Source organism: Brienomyrus brachyistius, chromosome 4 (assembly GCF_023856365.1).
Source record: "Brienomyrus brachyistius isolate T26 chromosome 4, BBRACH_0.4, whole genome shotgun sequence".
NCBI classification, from domain to species: Eukaryota; Metazoa; Chordata; class Actinopteri; order Osteoglossiformes; family Mormyridae; genus Brienomyrus; species Brienomyrus brachyistius.
In genome coordinates this window covers 12,397,507-12,416,427 of record NC_064536.1, presented here as the reverse complement: position 1 = coordinate 12,416,427, position 18,921 = coordinate 12,397,507, and the positions used below count along the sequence as shown (strand labels likewise).

The 18,921-nt window shown below is 44.1% G+C and overlaps 1 protein-coding gene across 4 annotated transcripts; it reads right to left on the bottom strand.

The window, feature by feature from the left end:
* Positions 1-1,046: 1,046 nt before the first annotated feature.
* LOC125740150 (WW domain-containing adapter protein with coiled-coil-like) lies at positions 1,047-18,087 on the bottom strand. 4 transcript variants are annotated; one of them, XM_049010997.1, is made up of 13 exons: positions 18,022-18,087; positions 17,096-17,129; positions 16,102-16,294; positions 12,772-12,863; positions 9,772-9,887; positions 9,561-9,676; positions 7,948-8,211; positions 4,704-4,826; positions 4,131-4,282; positions 3,899-4,014; positions 3,252-3,456; positions 2,792-2,919; positions 1,047-2,260 (listed from the first exon to the last, which is right to left on the bottom strand). In XM_049010997.1, exons 3-13 carry the CDS (start codon positions 16,238-16,240, stop codon positions 2,191-2,193), a joined length of 1,521 nt encoding a protein of 506 aa, XP_048866954.1. In that variant the 5' UTR covers positions 16,241-16,294; positions 17,096-17,129; positions 18,022-18,087; the 3' UTR covers positions 1,047-2,190. The 4 variants fall into 4 exon arrangements, with proteins under 4 accessions (XP_048866954.1, XP_048866951.1, XP_048866953.1 ...); XM_049010994.1 differs by lacking the exon at positions 18,022-18,087 and adding an exon at positions 17,369-17,684; XM_049010996.1 differs by lacking the exon at positions 18,022-18,087 and adding an exon at positions 17,511-17,683.
* Between the last annotated feature and the right edge of the window lie 834 nt (positions 18,088-18,921).

Here is an 18,921-nt window from a genome sequence, read left to right as displayed (position 1 = left end):
GCTCCTGGAGAGCTACCACCCTGCAGAGCTTAGGTACAGCCCCATTTTAACACACCTGCCATAGTTAATCAGGCCCTTCAATATCACCTCAGTATTAGAGTCAGCTATGTTGAAGTAAAGCTGGTTCTCATACTGAGATATAACTTTAGGGCCTGATTATCTGTATCAGGTGTGTTAAATTAGTGCTGTACCTAAGCTCTGCAGGGTGGCAGCTCTCCAGGAGCATGATAGGGCAGCCCTGATCTTGGGTGTGCACACAGTGTGAAAGGCAGACACACCCAATTCACCTGTACAAAACCTCAGTGCTATTCAAATTAGGGTTCTCCAGGGCCGAGCAATGCTGATTTTCCAGCCTTCCTTTACCTGTGAGCCAGGTGTGAAGGCTCCCGGCCAATCAGAACCAGTGATTAACGACCTATGAGATTTGAGAACAAGGCCGGGATTTGGAATCCAGGTTCAGATTTGAAGAGTCCTGCCATATCCACTGTGGGAACAAACTAAAGCACACAGACATAACGGTGTGAACTATAAGCTGGTGTAAGAGCTGAACCCCAAGTTCTGCAAGAGTCAGTGCACTGCTACGCTCTGAGTCATACACCATTCTGCAGTGTCCTTCTGCAATCCTTCATTAAACTCAGGAAGCACAGGGCACAAGATGGGACACCCTAGACCAGGTGCCACGTCATAACAGGGCACACAATCACACATCACAGGCAATTCACAGACACCAAATTATTATGGCCATGTTTTAGACCAGGGGTAGCCAATGCACCGGCTGCAAGCTACTACTAGCCTGGAAAGAGCCACTTAGGCTGCAGAACCTTTTACTTTCATCCCCTCACGTTGTTTTCTTTATAGAAGCAGCAGACGATGTAAAACAGGTTGGGAATGCTTGATTTCGATTAGGGAACTGGTGCAAATGGGTATCAGGCCGGGGGGGGGGACTCACCACACTAATTTCTCAGGTTTGTTCTGTTTTTAGGTTTATCCGCACTACCTCCTGGACAACCAGGAAATCTACCTCTGATGCACAAGAACCAGACCAGTTTTGAGTCAATTTTAGTATGTTTATTACAATACATACATTTCACATTTGACCTTGTGACCTCGCCGCTCCAACCCTGCCACGTGGGGTTCCGTGCTCGAGTCGCCCCTTTTCAGCCAGTGTGCCCAGCAGCACACACGACCCATCATTACAGGGTGCAAAGAAAAATGTGTAGCAATAATTTATGAATACATCAGATATACTAGTAATCACTGCAACTATTCATAAAACTTACCTCTTGTATCACTTGATCAACTGTACATAGGAATGAAATCTTGGTTCAAGGTGCATTGAAAACCTAAAACTTTGCACGTTTTGCTTTGAAAGTACAGTTGTGTAACAAAAAGTAAGGAATCTGGAAACTAAATAGGGATGTTAGATGGTAAATGGACACCGTCCTCTTGAGGTGCTGACATTACACGGGCAGAAGGAGGGAGACAGTGAGGGCGGGGGCACCTTGCTTGTCATTTGGAGCACTGTTACACGCTGCGGCGGCTCCCAGTGCTCGGCCATCAGGTGACCTCTCGACCAAAGTGTGACATCACCGCTCGCCGGAATCCCATCTGTGAATCATCGCAGCTGGACAAGAACCATTCCAGGGATGGGGCTGTGGGTGGGTTGTCTTCTGTTCCAGCAGGTTGTCATTCCTGCATCTTCCCAAAGCTTGGTTTGGGGGTCAAGAGCACTTAAGAATTCCAAGTCTGGCTTCTGATTCTTTTAGACTGGGATCAAATCAACCGAAGGGCACAGACCGGGACGCACGTCTCTCCTGCGTGGCGCACAAACCCTAGCCACTGACTCCGTGATTCATGGAGAGGAGCTAGAGTTTGCAGACAGGTTAATAAGAGAAGGCCAAAGCTCAGCCACCTTGGTGTCTGTTAGTCTCGATGTTAAAACCCCATGTGGCTCTTTCTTCTGATGCCTCACTCTACGAAATGTATTTACAACATGGACAGATCTACAGGAATTCTACATTAAGGCCTTTTAGAATCCAAACCTGGTTTGGCCCTTGGATGCCTCCTCGCCTCCCCCTAGCTTTGCTCAATGGTCCGAAGCCCACCCAAACAGCCGCCCAAAGCATTAAGACTGGCCACAGACAGTCAGTTCTTCAGTTCCAGCTGTGTGAAGCTGCGTTTTCCTCCAGTTCACACCATGAAGGAGTTCTGATTCTTCAACTTGTCAAGTTCCTTAATCTGTTGTCTCAAAAATAGTATCCTGGTAGAAAGGGGAAGGGGGGGGATTAAATACCCATTTTCAATAATCAAAGCGATTATGCAAATATTTCAAAATTATTTAAAATCTGGCTTCTTAAACATAAAATTTTTCAGTAGTCTCTACAGTAAGTGACTAAAAACCATACTGCAATATGCTACAAAACATGCAGAAAATGACTAGAAATAACTCTGCTAGTTGCAGGGGGGTAATTTCTAAACAAGCCAATTATTAGTATTCTTACAATTTGGATTAAGAGAGGAATCTGCGTATCGACAGTTTCTCTTTATATCCGGTTACAGTCTAGTATGAAAGTGCATTACAGGAAAGCAGTCGAATATATATTAATCACTTCATTCAGGAAATCAAATTTTGCAGGTGAAAAAAATATGCAAAGCCTCTACGAGACAGCAACACCGAACCTGCCTTTTGAAATGTCTGCAAACAGAACAGCCACTGCTGTCTGCAGCAGGGGTAAGAAGTGCAGCTAGCGCACAGAGCAGAGTGCACCCGCGCGCGGACGGCCCGCCGTACCTCTGCTCACGCAGCGTCGCTTGGATCTCACACACCCGCACTAAAGATCTTAAGTTTTTCAGCTCTGTGCAAATTTCAGACATGTAAATGCTTCCCAGGTTGTGGGCTTCTTCGCGTAACCGTGAGGCCTGGAGGAGGAAAATTAACAGCGCGGTGTTAGACATTACCAGGCAGGGGTCATCTTACTGGCATATACACGCCGATACGGTAACAATGCATTTTATTTACTTAGCTGACGCTCTCTCCCAAAGCGATACACAGTGAATGCAGTGTCAGACTGTCGCGGCAGCAATCTGCAGTTAATGGCCTTGCTCAAAGGTGCAATGGTGAAGTTGCTCTGTCTACTCTGGGATTTGAACCAGTGACCTTCCGATCAAAGACGAGGCATCCTGACCTGCCGAGTCAAATATCGTCCCCACCTTGTTTTGAAAGTGAAAGTGACAGGCAGAGCCATGCATACCTGCTTCTCGACGTGTTCTGCTGGCCAGCCCTGCACGTGCCTGATGAGGTTCTCGTTAAAATGGGATGCTAGCGTGGGGGTTAAGGTGCATGGGGGCCTCGTCGGCATGCCGCTGGGGGTCGTGGCACCGCTCGGGGCTACGGTGCTGCTGCTGCTGCAAGCGGCAGCGATGTGGTTCGGACCAGGGGAGGGGCTCCTCTGACTGCTGTAAGACAGGGGGAAAGGGTGTGTTTTCTTCTGCAGCCACTTATACAGCCCACTTGGGGTTATGAAATCATTTATTTTTCAGCACTTTCAAGACTCCCATCATGAAGCCTGAACCAGGGACTGGCTGTACATTAGGAACATAACCAGCATGACATCTAGCCAACAGCTCTCCTGAATCATCAACACCAAGCAGTCACAGATGCAGGATGCCACCTGCAGTTCCATAGGACACCAAAAGATGGCAGCAAAACACCAATCCTATCACAAAATAAGCAAAACCAAATAAGGTATGCTGGCTTATCCTCGATACTGGGGGAGGAGGGGGTAGCTTTTGCCGCAAAACAGAATTCTTTACCACGTTTCTTCCAGTCTTTATAGTAAGAGTTAAGGACACCGAAGATAAAAAGCCCAGTGACATTTTCGGCTGGAGCAGACGTTACCTTTGCCTCTGGAGGCTGCGTGGAGAGTCCCGCTCAAGCGGCTTGTCAGCTGGGAGCGACTGCTGAGGTGCCGCCGCCTGTGGTGAGGGTCCAGGTTTCGGTGCCGGTGTGCTGACCTGCAGAGCAGCACCGAGAGAGCAGACGCGCTCAGCCGGCATGTCGGGCCAGGCTCCGTCTTCCTTCTTACCCCTCCCTTCATCTGACATCGTGCATTGTGTGAGGTGGCGCCTACCTTTGGCTGTGACGACACTGGCGGCGTGCTGGAAAGGGACTTGAGTGGAGGCGCAGTGTTCGTCTGTGGGGTGCTTATCCTGGGCGACACGTACGACCTTGGTGACGAGGCGTCCGAAGTTAGGGACATGGGGGACTGACTGGACTGCTGGGCTGTGGTTTTTTTAATGCCGTGATAGAAGGGGAAGGGGAGCAGATATTAGCATGTGCATCCGTCAAATTTCAGTGGCAACACAAACGTACATACACACACAGAGATGGCAACCTGATGTATCTGCGGGAGCAGAAATGTTCTGAGCACTTACAGCGTTCACAAAGGGACATGAAGGGAACCTCATAAACAGCAGACACACCTTCCATGCATCTACGGCCCCCCTCGTTAAAAGCTGGTCACAATCGACCGGAATTTTTGTGCGACTTTGCATTCAAAGATCCATAAAAATTCTGAAATATGCCTTCATATTTCATCCCTTCACGCGATTTAACCAGAGGCGAACCTTCATATGCCACAAGATCCTGCTGAAGGACTCGGACAGAATACCTCAGGGTCTGCGACTTCCAACTGCAGCCATACCTTGAGCGGACAGCTGAGCAGCTTGGGAAAGCATAGTAGTGATGTTGAAAGCGGACGGTCCAGCCGTGAGAATCTTATGAAGCATAGACTGCAATGAAGCTTGCGTGACAGCAGCTGTGAGGGCTAAAAGAAAAAACAAAAAAAAAAACAAAAAAAAAAAGGGGAAACACAGAGAGAGACACAAACGTGAGGCCGGCCGCCGTTCCCTCCCCTCTCTCTGCACTCATCCATCATCCTGCTGCGATTTGGCTGACCCAGAAGCCACCTCGGACCCTAATTCCCTGGAGGCGCTTTATGGCAGAGGAAGTGTCATGCAGGGTTGCTTCTCTCCATATCATCCATGTAGCACAAAGCCTTCTAAAAGGGGCAGCAGTTCAACTGCACCTCGCAGGGCTTTGAACCCTGCAGTCACATACTGTATGGGTCACAAACGGACGTCAAGTCTCTTGAGAGGAAGACAGACCCATTTCTGAGATCCCACAGGTAACCATGCACATCTGACAATGTTAATGTCACCAAAATGAGGCGAATACTCTCCCCATTGCATATATCCACACGAGACATGCAACGCATACAGCCACCAAAAATACAAAGTTGGGTGGGGAAAAATAGATTTTAAGATTAATCGCGATCCTGGTTTTCACAATTCGATATTGATTGACAACATCCAAGATTAATCTAGTTAATACCTTTTCCTCCATCAATTTAAAAATAAAAATGAATGTTACTTGTATTGGTCCTCTTATCATATAGGTGGTGCTACTTTGGCAGGTGGCTCACCTGTAGAAGGGTTGTAACAGAATTGCTCAATCGCCTCACACCGCCATCTTGGTGCATTGTCAGTCATGGTAACAGAGTACTCCGAGAACATGAATGCAAACAATTCAACTGGGGCTTTAGTCTCACACCAGTCATATTCAATACACTGCTTACTGGTTGTTTATATATTTGCTTTTATATAAAAGAAATAAAAGCAAACAATGTAAAGAGAATAAATTGATTTTATTGGATGGGACCTGCTGCCAGTCATGAAAATATTGTGAAACCTGTTTTTTCAAACGTTGTGGGTAAAATTGAAGAAAATGAAAGCACCAGTCTGGAGGTATAATTATTTCCGGACGGGTATGAGAACAGCGGAGGGAAAACTTCAGACAAAATGTTTTGGTATATTCAAAAGGTAAACGGAAGAATAAATGGCATGCTTATTATATACTGGTTTTCATTACCTTATTTTAGTCATGTAATGCAACATACAATTACGTTGCATTGTTCTGCAATGATGATGCTACAGTACTATGCCTGTTTTTTGAAATCGCCCATTTATGAATGTGTGTCTTAAATGTAAATTGAACAGAATCGACACTGAATCCAATCAGGCACATAAAATCAAATCGAATTGTGAGATCAGGGCCGATTCCCTGGCTCTAAACAATATCCATATGTTTCTCAAATAAGATTATGTTTTGGCATATATCCAAGTCCTTCTGAATCATGGCAAGTGAGTTTTAGACTTTCCCATTTCTATTTTCAGAAAGACATTTCTGTGCTTTGAAAGGGACAAGTTAAAGGAACTTCAGCCATCTGATCCTCAAATAAAAAGGTTTTGTTACACAAGCTTTTGGCCTTCCTTCAGTGGTTTTCACAATGTTTCCAGTGAATGTTCCATTACTTTTTAAATATCTGTCCAAATATGGAAAGCTGCTATCCAACTGATATCAAATCGGAATCGCGTTGGACTGAATCGATTTGAAAGCTTGTGAATCCTAATTTAATCAAAATTGGAGCATCTGTGCCAAAATTCAGCCTTAACATTAAGGTCCATATTGAAATTATGCAGGGAGTCACCATCTTCAGTCCGTCAAATGGATAAGGCTATAAGCTTAGGAGGAAGGGGTAGCTACCTGCTGACCTCAGCTCTTTCATTTCATTATTTCAAAAAGCGTTTTGCTCAGACATGGCTGCTTGTGACTCAGTTAAAAGTTTGCCGTCCACTAGCAAGGACTCCCTGATGGGAAATGCACACACAGTTCAATTTACAATTTTTATCCATTCGTACTTCACCATTCATCATGAGCGACTGCACACAGGCATACTTTGAGAAGCTTCCTGTGCTGACGTTTCCTGTCTAGGGCGGTCAAACACGACCAAAAAAGCCTGTGCACTGCAAAGACACTGCACTGCTGACCGTCAATCCCACTAGCTAACTCAAGGCACCATCCCATCAGAAGTGATTCTATTACAATGGCACCTGAACAGCAGTGGGTGATGGATGATAACAAGAAATCAGGACACTGGGAATGCTGATAAATAACAGCTGTCACCAGCAACATTTTCAGTTGTTTTAAGTGGTCAAAATTGCAAAAGCAATCACATGACAAAAGTTCTATTAATCTACAGATTCAGAAACATCTTTAAACTGCAGTCATCTAAATTTCGCCTTGACTATTTCATATCATGGCAACCAATCCCAACGGGCTGCAATTGAACAACCTCCTTACTGACACACAGCAGAAACCTCCAGGACAGCACGGCAAGGTATGAGAATACATCCTCCCAAGAGACGAAAAGAAAAAATAAAACCTCAAAAAGGCTGAATTCCCAGTGTCTTCCGATCCTAAACTCAGAGCTCAAAAGAAACAGAGGTTGGAATGCTAAAGCTAGCCTTCATGGTACAGAACCACAGTAACGATAAAAGACACGCACGGGCATGCACGTGCACACACACAAGCAGCTAGGAAGACTAAACGATAACAGAAGGGGGGGAGCGGAAGATATGCAAGCAGCGCCGAGCTGCAGGCCGTGCCAGAAAGAGGGGAAGGACCGGGGTAAGGGAGGCAGAGCTGGGGGGGGGGGCAACGCAGAGACAAGGCCGCTATGAGGGGGACCCCTTGAAAGGCATGTACCTGCCCTCCCCACATGCAATTCAGGAAGGGGGGATTAAACGGGAAGGGAGAAGTTCCATTTATGCTCTTTCATGAGCACAATAGCAGGAACCCTCCAAGGACCGGAGCTTTCAGTTGGTCGCAAATCTATGGTATAACAGTGCTTCCACATCAAAAGCCCAAGTTCTCAATTGCTCTTAGCTGGTCAAATTCATGCATCAGATACCACTGGTGGCACCTGGCCCTTTGTGGTATCTGGGTCCTGGCCGCTCTGGCAGGCGTGTCCCTCAAAGACACCCCCGCCGGCCTGCCAGCGGAAACTCAGCCAGGGCATTGGTGCGCCAGGGAGGGGTGCGCCTCACCTTCGTTAATCTTGGCCACGTCCACGGTGGCGCTGTTGAGCTGCAGGGTGGCCTGTAAGGCAGGAAGGAGCTGCCGCAGAAGTCCAGGGTCCTGGAGCAGGGGGGGTGCAGGCGACTGAGGGACTGGGGATACGGGCAGCGTGGAGGCCGACCCGACGCTTGCCGAGCTCGCGGGGATCAGGCCCGAGCCGGAGCAGGTCGCTGCTGCTGGCAATGACTGGGCCGCGCAGGAATGTGACGCAGGCTTATCTGATGGAGTGCACTCTGTGGACACAAGTGGGAGTCCTCAGCACTATGGCAATCAGCCCTTGGCAGTGCGAGCCTCACTGAGGGAGCCCAGTCCTATAGGGGACACTGTGCTCAGACAGCTAATTTCACGCAGTGCCTCATATTCCAAACTGTTTCAAACTTGTGGGCAAGGACTCAGTTAGCGGCCCTCCACTCAAATGGATCTTGCCAACAAATAAAATGGACCATTTCAGATTATTTTCGTAGCTTATCAGACTTGTTTCATTTGTCATTTATTCCTATTATTCACTATCCAACCCACTGCACAAGAGTGCTAATACTAGTCATGACATAATTCACTGCAATACTTAATCGAATATTCTTTGCAGTGTTACTGTTCATTATTGTCTAAATGTGTGTGCTGTGCTACTTCAGGATTAATAAAGTATGCACATACTGTGTACGTATGCACATCTATCCTCATGAACTTTAACAGCCAGTCCAGTTGATGCTGGCTGTCACAAGCTTTATCAGTCCGACTTCCTAAAGCTTTCTGCAGCCTTAAGGACCCTTTCAGCTGCTGCCATGCTACTCGGGTAATTTTCCTAACTTGGCTCCCACTCGGCGCTACGTGTGTAGCCCCGTAAAATGCCAAGCTGCAGACAAACATTACGCTCAAACCCATACTGTCTACTTCACGCAATCTCAAACTTCTTACAGATTCTACCTACCACCATTGTTAAAATCCACCTTAAGTAAACAGTTAATTTACTGAGTTTGATATTTTGAAGCAATTAAGATTAAAAAAACAAACAAAAAAAAAACACTGGTCCAGACCCTGTGACCCAGTCTCATGGCTTAAACGTCACCAGAATGCTACCTACTGCTGATCACCAAACTTAAAACTCTTTTAACCCAGAAATAAAGTAACAAAGGCAAGTAAAGATGCCTGTCCTTAGTAAACACCAACACGGTCCCTACACTACAGATGTACCCCAACAGTTATTTAACTGGTCCACATCAAATTAATGAAGTGAGGTCCGATTTTTTCACCCAAACAACTAGACTGATTTGAGTAAGAAACTCAAAGCTGTCAAAGAACAACTGCACAAAAATGGAAAAAACATTCAAATGGGTGGATCTGGTCTGGCAACCCAGGAGCGGGGAGATGACCACAATCCTTTCATGGGGTGCCTTGCAATAGAGAACAATGCAAAATGATAATTCCCTTGGCATTTAAAAAGGAACACACACCATTCTGGAGGCCAAATGCACCTAGAACACAACCAAGCTGAGGGCCAGATGCTAAACGGCAGAATACAGAGAGGCAGCTATTGGTCGACTGCCCCTCCCATAAACACAGCGGCCAATAGCAGCAGACATACTTGTGCCGCCAAAGCCACCGCCCGCTGCAGCTTGCATGGCCTCCCGCCGATAGTCCCTGTCTTTGGGGAAGCTGTTGACCATGGCCAGCTTGCTGGTGTCCTTCTGCCTCTGCTCTCTGATGAGAAAACCAAACCATGAATTAGTGCCATGTGTGGCACCAACACAGGAGAAAAAAAGGTAGAAAGACATGAGAAGAAAAGGGTGGAATACCTTTCCAGCCATTCCTTGGGCTTTTCCCACTGCGAAACCTCTGTCCTGCAGTTGTAATAGTATTTCTTCCCAGAAGAGCTAATGTGTTCTGACCAATCATCTGCTGGCTCGTAGGGCTATGGGAGAGAAGCAGGGCAAATATCACCGAAAATGAACCATCTCAGATTCAAGGGAGGATTAAATCAGATGCGACTTCCTGTCGGATCCTCGGAAGCCAATTTCTGCATTTCTGGCGGAGGAGGAGTCGTTTTTCGGCTTAGCAGGAAGCATGGCAAATAAATAAAAAAAGGGGGAGCATCTTCAGACGAGTATATTCGTCCACATCACCTGTGCCCTTTATGAAGACGCTGCTATTCCTTGGGACACAGATAACATACCCCTGAGCAAATGCCCACATCACGTTTTAGTTGCTCCCCGCCATTTTGCTTAGAGCACTCACAATCCCAAATAAAGGCCATATTCCTTCTGTGTCACTTTCCATTATCACATCTGTAGCCAGTATAATACCTCATTGCTATTCTATATGCACAAGTACCATATGGAATATCTTTTTGCGATCCCTACCCCACCCCCAACACGAAGGAATGTTAAGAGCTCAGTATGGGAATTTATTCAATAAAACAAATCAACTTGCACTGGAGCCCACAATTTTAAGGCTTGTCCTCAGCAGGCAGGCCAGCATTATCCCATCCTTCCACAGATGAGATTTACAGCATGAGAAAAGCTATGCAAACCACTAAATACAGAGTGAGCTATCCCAGCAGCAGATGCTAGCAGCATACTTTGGCTTAGCTACTCCTATGGGTGGACCAAGACAGTAGCTGTGCCCAAATTATTGTACAAATAAGCAAATTTTCAATAAGTCACAGTTAAACTGTGAATACGCTGCATTTCCAGTAACGGATGCCACGTTAATACTACTGGCCATTTACCATCCTCCAAGATTAAAATACATTTCTTGTACTTGGAGCGTGCTTTTTACTAGTTGGTAGCTCTAGAACAACTAATTATATAATGTCTTCAAACCTCTCCGCGATTCTCACAAATTGGAGGTTATGGAATGCTTGGGCTACAGTTCAAGGAAATGCGCATTCGTACATCATCGCCGTACATTCAACCGAGACCCCATGGCTACGACATTTCTGAAAGTGCTGCAAAAAAGACGACGACAGGCTGCCGGGCCACACAGAGAAGTATATCGTGACTGTACCACTTGCACAGAGCATGGGGTCATGACAGAGGTGTTTTGGGTGAGCAAAACCACTGTTCACCATTGGGTACACGAGGGATGCCAGGCCATACGCTCAATAATCAAGGATGAGATGAAGCAGACTGTGCTGTGCAGTTACATGGCACAGCATATACCTCAAGAGTATGGCATACGTAACAGGGCAGTTCAACAGTCTTAGGTAGTGTGTTGCTGAGGGCCTGTTTATGCGCGTAGTCTGAGCCTCGAGAGGGGACAATGGCAGAAGGGGCGAACAAGAAAGTGTCCAGGGAGGCATGTTTTAATAAACCCGGGAATAATAATTTTATGAAACCACATTCTAACAAGTAAATAATTGGTTTCAAAATAGAACAAAAACAAGCAAAAAAACCTATGGCCATTAGGGGTTCGGTCTGTTCATTAAACGCAGAATGCATTCTAATTTGCAGAGACTCTAACCAAATGAACTTCTATCCTTTTAGCATGCCACCATTATCTTCAAAACAACGATGTAATTACCTCTTCTCCAATTACAGCTTTGCAGGATTATTAATATGGACAATATGTGAATAGACAGGTAATTAGGCACCTACTATTATTTACTGGATTGCAATATTTAGATATTCTGAGGGTGTCTGTAAACCCAGACAGAGAACATATGAGGGCCCACAAACTGGCGTTCACTGGCGAACACTAACGAAAGGGCAGGAAGCTCAATTTAAAGACGATCCAGTGGGAGACAGAATTGCCATCTGCTCAGGGGCAGCTGGGTGGGGAGACCTCGGGAAATCCAGCTACAGACACCACTCTACAGCAGGGGTCTCCACCTCTGGTTCTGGAGAGCTACTATCAAGTGGGTTTTCTATCCTACCTGGCTTCTGGTGAGCCACACCGGTTCTCAGGTAAATGCGAGGAACAAGCTGGGCTCACCATAAGCCAGATAGGATAGAAAATGAAATGCATGTATAAAACTCGGTTAGCGGACGCCAATGCATTTGTCTTGGTGAAATCATGGAAGCGATAAGCATGGAAGAGTCGGTGAAGAAAGTCACAGCTCAACGGCCACATCATTTAAAAGGGCTGATATTGTGGAAAAACAAGGTAAAAAGACAGTGGTGTGGCAGTAGTTTTTGCAGTGTAAAGTCAGACACTTAATAGAAATAAAAATACACCAAATTTATGCACATTTATGGCGTCAGAATAGTGCTTTTGTAAAGCCCTGGTGATTACTGTACACGCACCATACAGTTGTGATTAAATCCCAATGTGAAATCGTGCAGCCCTAGTTGATGTAGTAAGGGTCACAGCCTTCATGGCTGGAGCATTACTGCTTAATATTAAAACATCCAATACAAATAATTATAACTAATACCGGAGGAAACGATCATTCCAGGCAAACTGGCACCTACTACTACCTGGACAAGATTACAATTCGCAGTAAACAGTATTCCAAAATCGCGAGGGTGGAACTGAGATTCAACACGAACAGAGACTCTGCGGCACCATAAGTGATGAAGCAAAGGCCCAAAATTACCCCTTTTAGGTGGGATGAAGCACTTTTCTGTATCAAAATAAATGCATCACAGTGGCCAGTGATAATGCGTCCTGGATCAAGACAAACCAAACACCCAGCTTTCCAAAACCTAGCAATTAAAAGAAAAACCCAAAAGGTCTGCACCATCCCACCCCGTAAAAATTATGAATGTTTGTTTTGTGGCCTGAAACTCCCTTGCAACTATCGGCATCAAAATGAGCACATCGAATGCTACCAATCACCTGAAAAAAATACTTACTGCTTCTGATGTCTTGCTTGGATTAGAATGTGAATTTGAGCTTTGAAGAGTGCTGTGGTTGTGTGAATTTTCTTGCGGCGAATAACTGGTCCCTTGATGAGAGGAAAGAAAATAAAGTTCTTAGAACAAATATAATTTAAAATAATAATAAAATCAGCAACACGGACTGCAGGATCCCTCATTAGCACTGCAACAAGCCAGGTCAGGATGGCGGGAACAAAAAACCAACTATTTTGATGTAAGAAAACTTCCAGTGCATCTAAAAAAAAAAAATCACTGTGTCTTCATTACAAGTACAGCTAAAACTAGCACAAAACAGAGAATAGTTCTTTTTAATGGTGGTCACAGATGAAGAATTTATAACCAATCAAATTAACAGGATTACCAGGTGAACTCAGACCTAAGCGGCTCACTGCATAGAGCCCCCCCCCCCCCCCCCCAAAAAAAGCTCATCCGTGGGTATTGAGTATTAGGAAAATGGCTCAACTAAAGCGTAACCCTTTAAAAGACAAGATCTGAGAACATTTTAACATAGTACCAAGCCCGTCACAGATCTCTCCAAACAATAGGTTCCACAAAACTATGCACATGATGAATCCTTAAGCATCTTCATTAACAATCTGCAGAAGAAAAGGGTATTATACGGGCCAATTATAACATTCGGGAAAAAGGACTGAAAGGGATGAGATACACCAGGCAGAGCGTCTGTATTGTATTGAAATTACACAACTAACCAACCCCCCTTTGCTGCTGTACCCCCAACTGGTTCACACTGACAAACCATTAACACACAGGTAAAATATAAATAAATAAATAAATATATATATATATATATATATATATATATATATATATATATATATATATATATATATATATATATATATATATATATATATATATATATATATATATATAAATAAATTATTATATTATATTATACACACAAGCATTAAGATACAAGTTGGTGATTTTGGACCCTCCCTCCCGATGACATTATGTGAAATTTGACTTTGACTTTTATTCTGGATTGCAGACAGAAACAGGCAAAATCCAAGACGACAAAGCACTGCCCAGGTCTTGAAGCACCTGACTTATGCATGATTTAAAGACATTTTCCAAGGACATTCAAACTGACTTTAAGCATCTGTGCAATGAATGTGGCACACGCATACATACCCCTTCCACTACAGTACAGATTATTATCAGCACACTTCCAGTAGCGATAATGCTTAATTAAAAAAAAAAAAATCTATACCATAAACTGGATATATGAGACAGGTAATATGGCATTAGGTTTCCTTAAATGCTCGCACACTAGGAAACGTTTCATTCAGCTAGGCAACTGCATGAATGAGAAACTAATTACACATGATGTCGGAACAAATTAAATTAAATACAAAATGTCCCCATATTTATACACACAATTACTTTCCATTCAAAACAAAATCATTTGAGAGACCGGTGTGAAATATTTGCACGACAGGAAAAGAATCAGACATGAAAGGAATCAGACACTTGTGCAAAAATCTGTCGAGCTTTCCGTTCTTGACCTCCTGCTGGGATTTATTGAATATGCAGGGACACATTCTGTATGGTAAACTGCTCACTTTCGAAGCAGCGAGAACATATTTCAGCTTTCAATGTCACCTCTGTCACAATACCACAGAGTTCCATGTTATCACAAACCAATAAGCAATGTGCAAACCATTATATTGTAAATGTATATTGTAAAAAAACGCCGATTTTGACCATACACCCTAATGATTGTTTTCAAGCTAAGGGATTTTCATACACAGGTGTTCCTTGTTTTACCATGTTTTGACTTAACATATTTTGACCTGACGACGGTGCGATAGCGATGCACATCCCATAGTCAACTTTGAATTTTTATCTGTTCCCCGGTAGCAATATGCTGGTTTGATACTTTTTACTGATACTGGTCCTTAGTAGCATCCAGACATCCACGCTCCAAGTCTCTGTAGTGATCACAAGCACGAACATCTCATACAGGGTTTAATTTAAGTTAATCATACTGTATTGTTGTTTAACTAAATTAACCTGTATTCATTTGCTTACTTTTCCCTTACTGGTATATAGTTACAGTAATTACTTATTCAGTGACAGTAGTTACTTATTCATCCATCATATTCTCGACTTACGATATTTTCCACTTATGGTGGGTTCATAAGAACACAACCCCATTTTAAGTTAAGGAGAATCTGCAGTTTAAAATGACACTTTTGTTTACTTGTCCTGCAGTCCTGTTCAGTTATTCCAGTCATCAAGCAAGTTTTATTAAATTCAGTCCCCAAGAATATAGTAACCCTAACATAATTCACAATTTTAATTCAAATGGAAAATACGACAACACCAACCCCATTCAAATACCTGGCTACATAAAATGGCAAATAATTAATCAAACAACCACTTCTAAATGTATTAGTAGCAAAAATTTGCTTATAGAGCACTCCTTTCTGTTAAGTGATACGGGAGATAAGGAGGTTAGTGTGGATACTGCTTAAGTATGCAAGAAATCAGCATGTAGCAGGAGAGCAACTGTATTCATTGGTCACATCAAATAAATCTTTGAAGAACAGAAGCCCACTGCACCACTGTGACCTGGGTTAAGCTGTTAACAGCCTCCTGGGCAGGACAGCTAACTGGCCTTTGAATCCCACACTGACCCTCACTAATCCTGCCATAGGTTGCTTTCTGTGGGCTGGCTCCTTTCTATATAAATTTTGTATGATTATGTGCGTTTATCTGGCCTGTGATGCAGGTGTAAAATGCCAAGATTTGACTCACAGTCACAAGCAAACCTGAAATCTTTATATTTATCTAATATTTTGAAGCGGCCATGCTGTTCAAAAAAAAATTAGCACAAGGAGCTGCATGGAGGTGAATCAGGTGTGTTAAATAAGGGGAAACCAAAAAATGTGCAGGGCTCCGGCCCCCCAGGACTGGAGATTGACAGCCCTATTATAACGTGCACTATAGAAAAACAAGCTTAATTCACTTTTTAATAGCTAACTTGGGTTGATAAGCTTGTGAAAGAATAATGGTAACTTCCGTTGAAAAGAATTTTTTTAAAGGAGTGTGTTTTGTGTGACAAAGATGTTCCCAGAAACAAATGGCACTGTGACACTGTTGACATCTCCGCTGACTTTTGAAAAAGTGCACGTATCAACTTGCATCGCTTAAATACACGTCTAAGAAATCACAGCACAGAGAAACAAGGGATTTGATTCAAACCGACCTTAACACCACTTGTGCAGCTGATCTAATGGATGCATGCAGTCAGAGACCAATCGGGTGCACTGTCCTTACCTCCATCTCTCTCTCTAAGCCGATGTTGGTGGGTCGCCTTCGCTTTGCTGTGGCCCAAGGGGTCACCCTGCCTGTTTTCAGGACTATCGGAGCGCCGGAGCATCTTGTAGGGTGGGGCTGGGTCTGAGGCATCTCGCATCTTCTCATGCCGGTGATCACTGCCCAAATGACTCTTCGATGGGTATTTAATGCTCTGCAATGCAAAAACAGCCTTACACCTTAAAGGCCAGAACAGAGCAAATAAACACACTCTCACAAATCATAATTCAATTTTTGACAGCTTGATTATGCGTGAAAAGTGCACACCTGCATGCAAACTGAAACGTAGGTTCATACACCTGAAAACCAGACACTTATAAAAAAAAAAAACGGTATAATTTGTCTCAGCATCTTGAAACAGTTAACAGAAGCACATAGCTACGTCAAAATATAGTGACACTATAATTATAAATATAGAAAAAAAAACACGTAAGAATCGAGGTATTAAGACGCACGGCTCCACACCCACAGATTATTAAGTGAAATTATTTGGGTTTTCCGTTTTGAAATGGAGGACACATCAATACGGTGAAAAACTTGGCGTTGCTAACAAGCTAGCCAACTTGTTAATGTCAGGCTGACGCCCATTTTCTTTTTGTAAGTTTTTTTTATATACCATTAATTTTGCAACAAAAAGACAACTCTAATAGGTTTTAATAATCACTGACTCTGACAATTGCAATATTACTGTTCTTATTCATAATTCGCCCCATTAGCCCCGGTTAATCTTGTAGGCCTCAGCGACGTAAAAATGAACCAGACGCCCCGTTCGAGCTAAGCTTCCACTGCGAAAGCGGCAAATTACACCATCTTTCCAGGCATAACGCGCAAGAAAAATGCGGATATTTTATGCTGGGGCTTGGTTTCTGGGTCTGGGTGGCGTTCACGGGCGCCGCGGCCTGCCCTGCTCCGAGTCCCCGTTCTGCCCTGTCCGTTTCCGGCGGAGCGCGGATACCTGGTACGGCTGGGAGTCCCTTCGCTCGCTGCACCTAAAAACAGCAAAAATAAAACGGAAACAGGGCGGAGAGGTGTTAGAAAAGAAGCACCAGCGCGAGCTTAAGGAGAATTTAGAAGTCAATAACGAGAAGCAAAGCGAGTAATTTCGCGAGTCGGAGTGGCCCCCCCTCGGTTAAGTTTGCACTTATTTTGGTCTGAACAAAGATGGCGGCGCGGCCCTAAGCTCGCGCAGAGGGCGCGGGGCGCTGGAGGCGACGCCGGAGCAGTTTACCCATCGCTCAGTCTCGGCTGTTTCCTTGCATGCATCACCATCAATGCCGTGTTAGTGTGTGTGCGGGCCGGAGGTGAAAGTTGCACTCTGTTTTTCCTCCTTTCTCTCTCTCGCTTTTTGTCTTCAGCGACTCGCCCCTCACTTGTTATCTGGGTGGCTGCGGCTGTCTGCGATGCCGTGAGCCTCGGCTAGTCGGCACAGCGCCCTCGCTCCATCTCCCGCTCCGATGCACTGAGCTGCGCCGCCTCCGCCCCGCACGGAAGCCGAGCCTCATCCGGGACACCCCGGGGCCCCCGTCGACGGAACTCGGGCTGCCCCATCCGGCGATGCACGCTGGGCTTTTGAAACACATTTTAAAATGTTGCAAATCTTTTCCAAATGCAACATAATATGTCTTTGTTTCAATAAGTGGTTTGAAATTATTTCCAGAAATGCCTGAGATGTCCAGTATGATTTAAAAAAATGGACATATGTTTTTGAAATGTTTAAGTGAAGTAAAACAAGTTTTGTAAATGTAGAAATGTCGGTCTATTATTTAATGTATCAGACGTTACAGGGGTAAACATCACAAGACCGAACGATCGCATAACGTCCCTTTAGTTGAGTTTTGGGGCACTTTAAACCCGTTTTTTATTTCCTTTATTCGTGCGTACCTGTTTATGCACGTTACGTGCACTGTCCACCATCAGAGCATCTCCGTTTGTTCCCGTCTGAAGTGCATTTAAAGCAAAAACGTGATTATCAACGTGATTAATATGCCGGATGTTTTTCTAAAAAAAACCTGGTAATGAACTGCAGGACAGTGGAGTTCGGGACAAACCGAACAGAGGTCAAGGGAAAGCGAAATCTACTTTTCGTTTGATATTTGGAGGAAAAAACAACTAATTACCTACAATGCAAGAATAAATATCTTGTTCCTCCGAACTGAAATCAGTTTAACGTAACTGAAAATGGACACAGTCAAAAGATTAAACAAGGCCAATTATCCGCTCGAAATAAAAACTAACGAGCACAGGTGGTCGCCAAGATCAAAGACCGGCATGTCAGTCTCTATTACCGGAATTATTAATTAAAGCACCCGATATACTGCGACACCTCGTGGCTAGTTGGCGACACTGCATGTTTCAATGTTTTTAATATCAGATATAACATAAGAAAAGTATCTAACCTCCACAACTTTGGGGGTGGATACGCATCTGTTCTGAAATCGTTAAAATAAAGACGCTATACAGGAAGACAGAGTGGAATCAATGCATTTCAACAACAGGATACCAGAATTACAAGACGATTAATTCCAGACAGTTATTTATGTAGTTGTTGCTTGTATACAATCAAAATGTATTATTTGTATCTAAGATTATTTATGTCTAAGACTGCTAATGTGAGTTTAACAGCAGGTTGCGGGAGTCATCATTTGAAACAAAGTACAAATAATAGTAATAAAATAACATGATGATGAGTGTTGTGTTTTAATTAGATGCCATTTTTTGTCTGATTCCTCTATGAAAGATTTTTTTTAAGTTAAATAATGGTTTTGTCCTTCTGTGATGCAT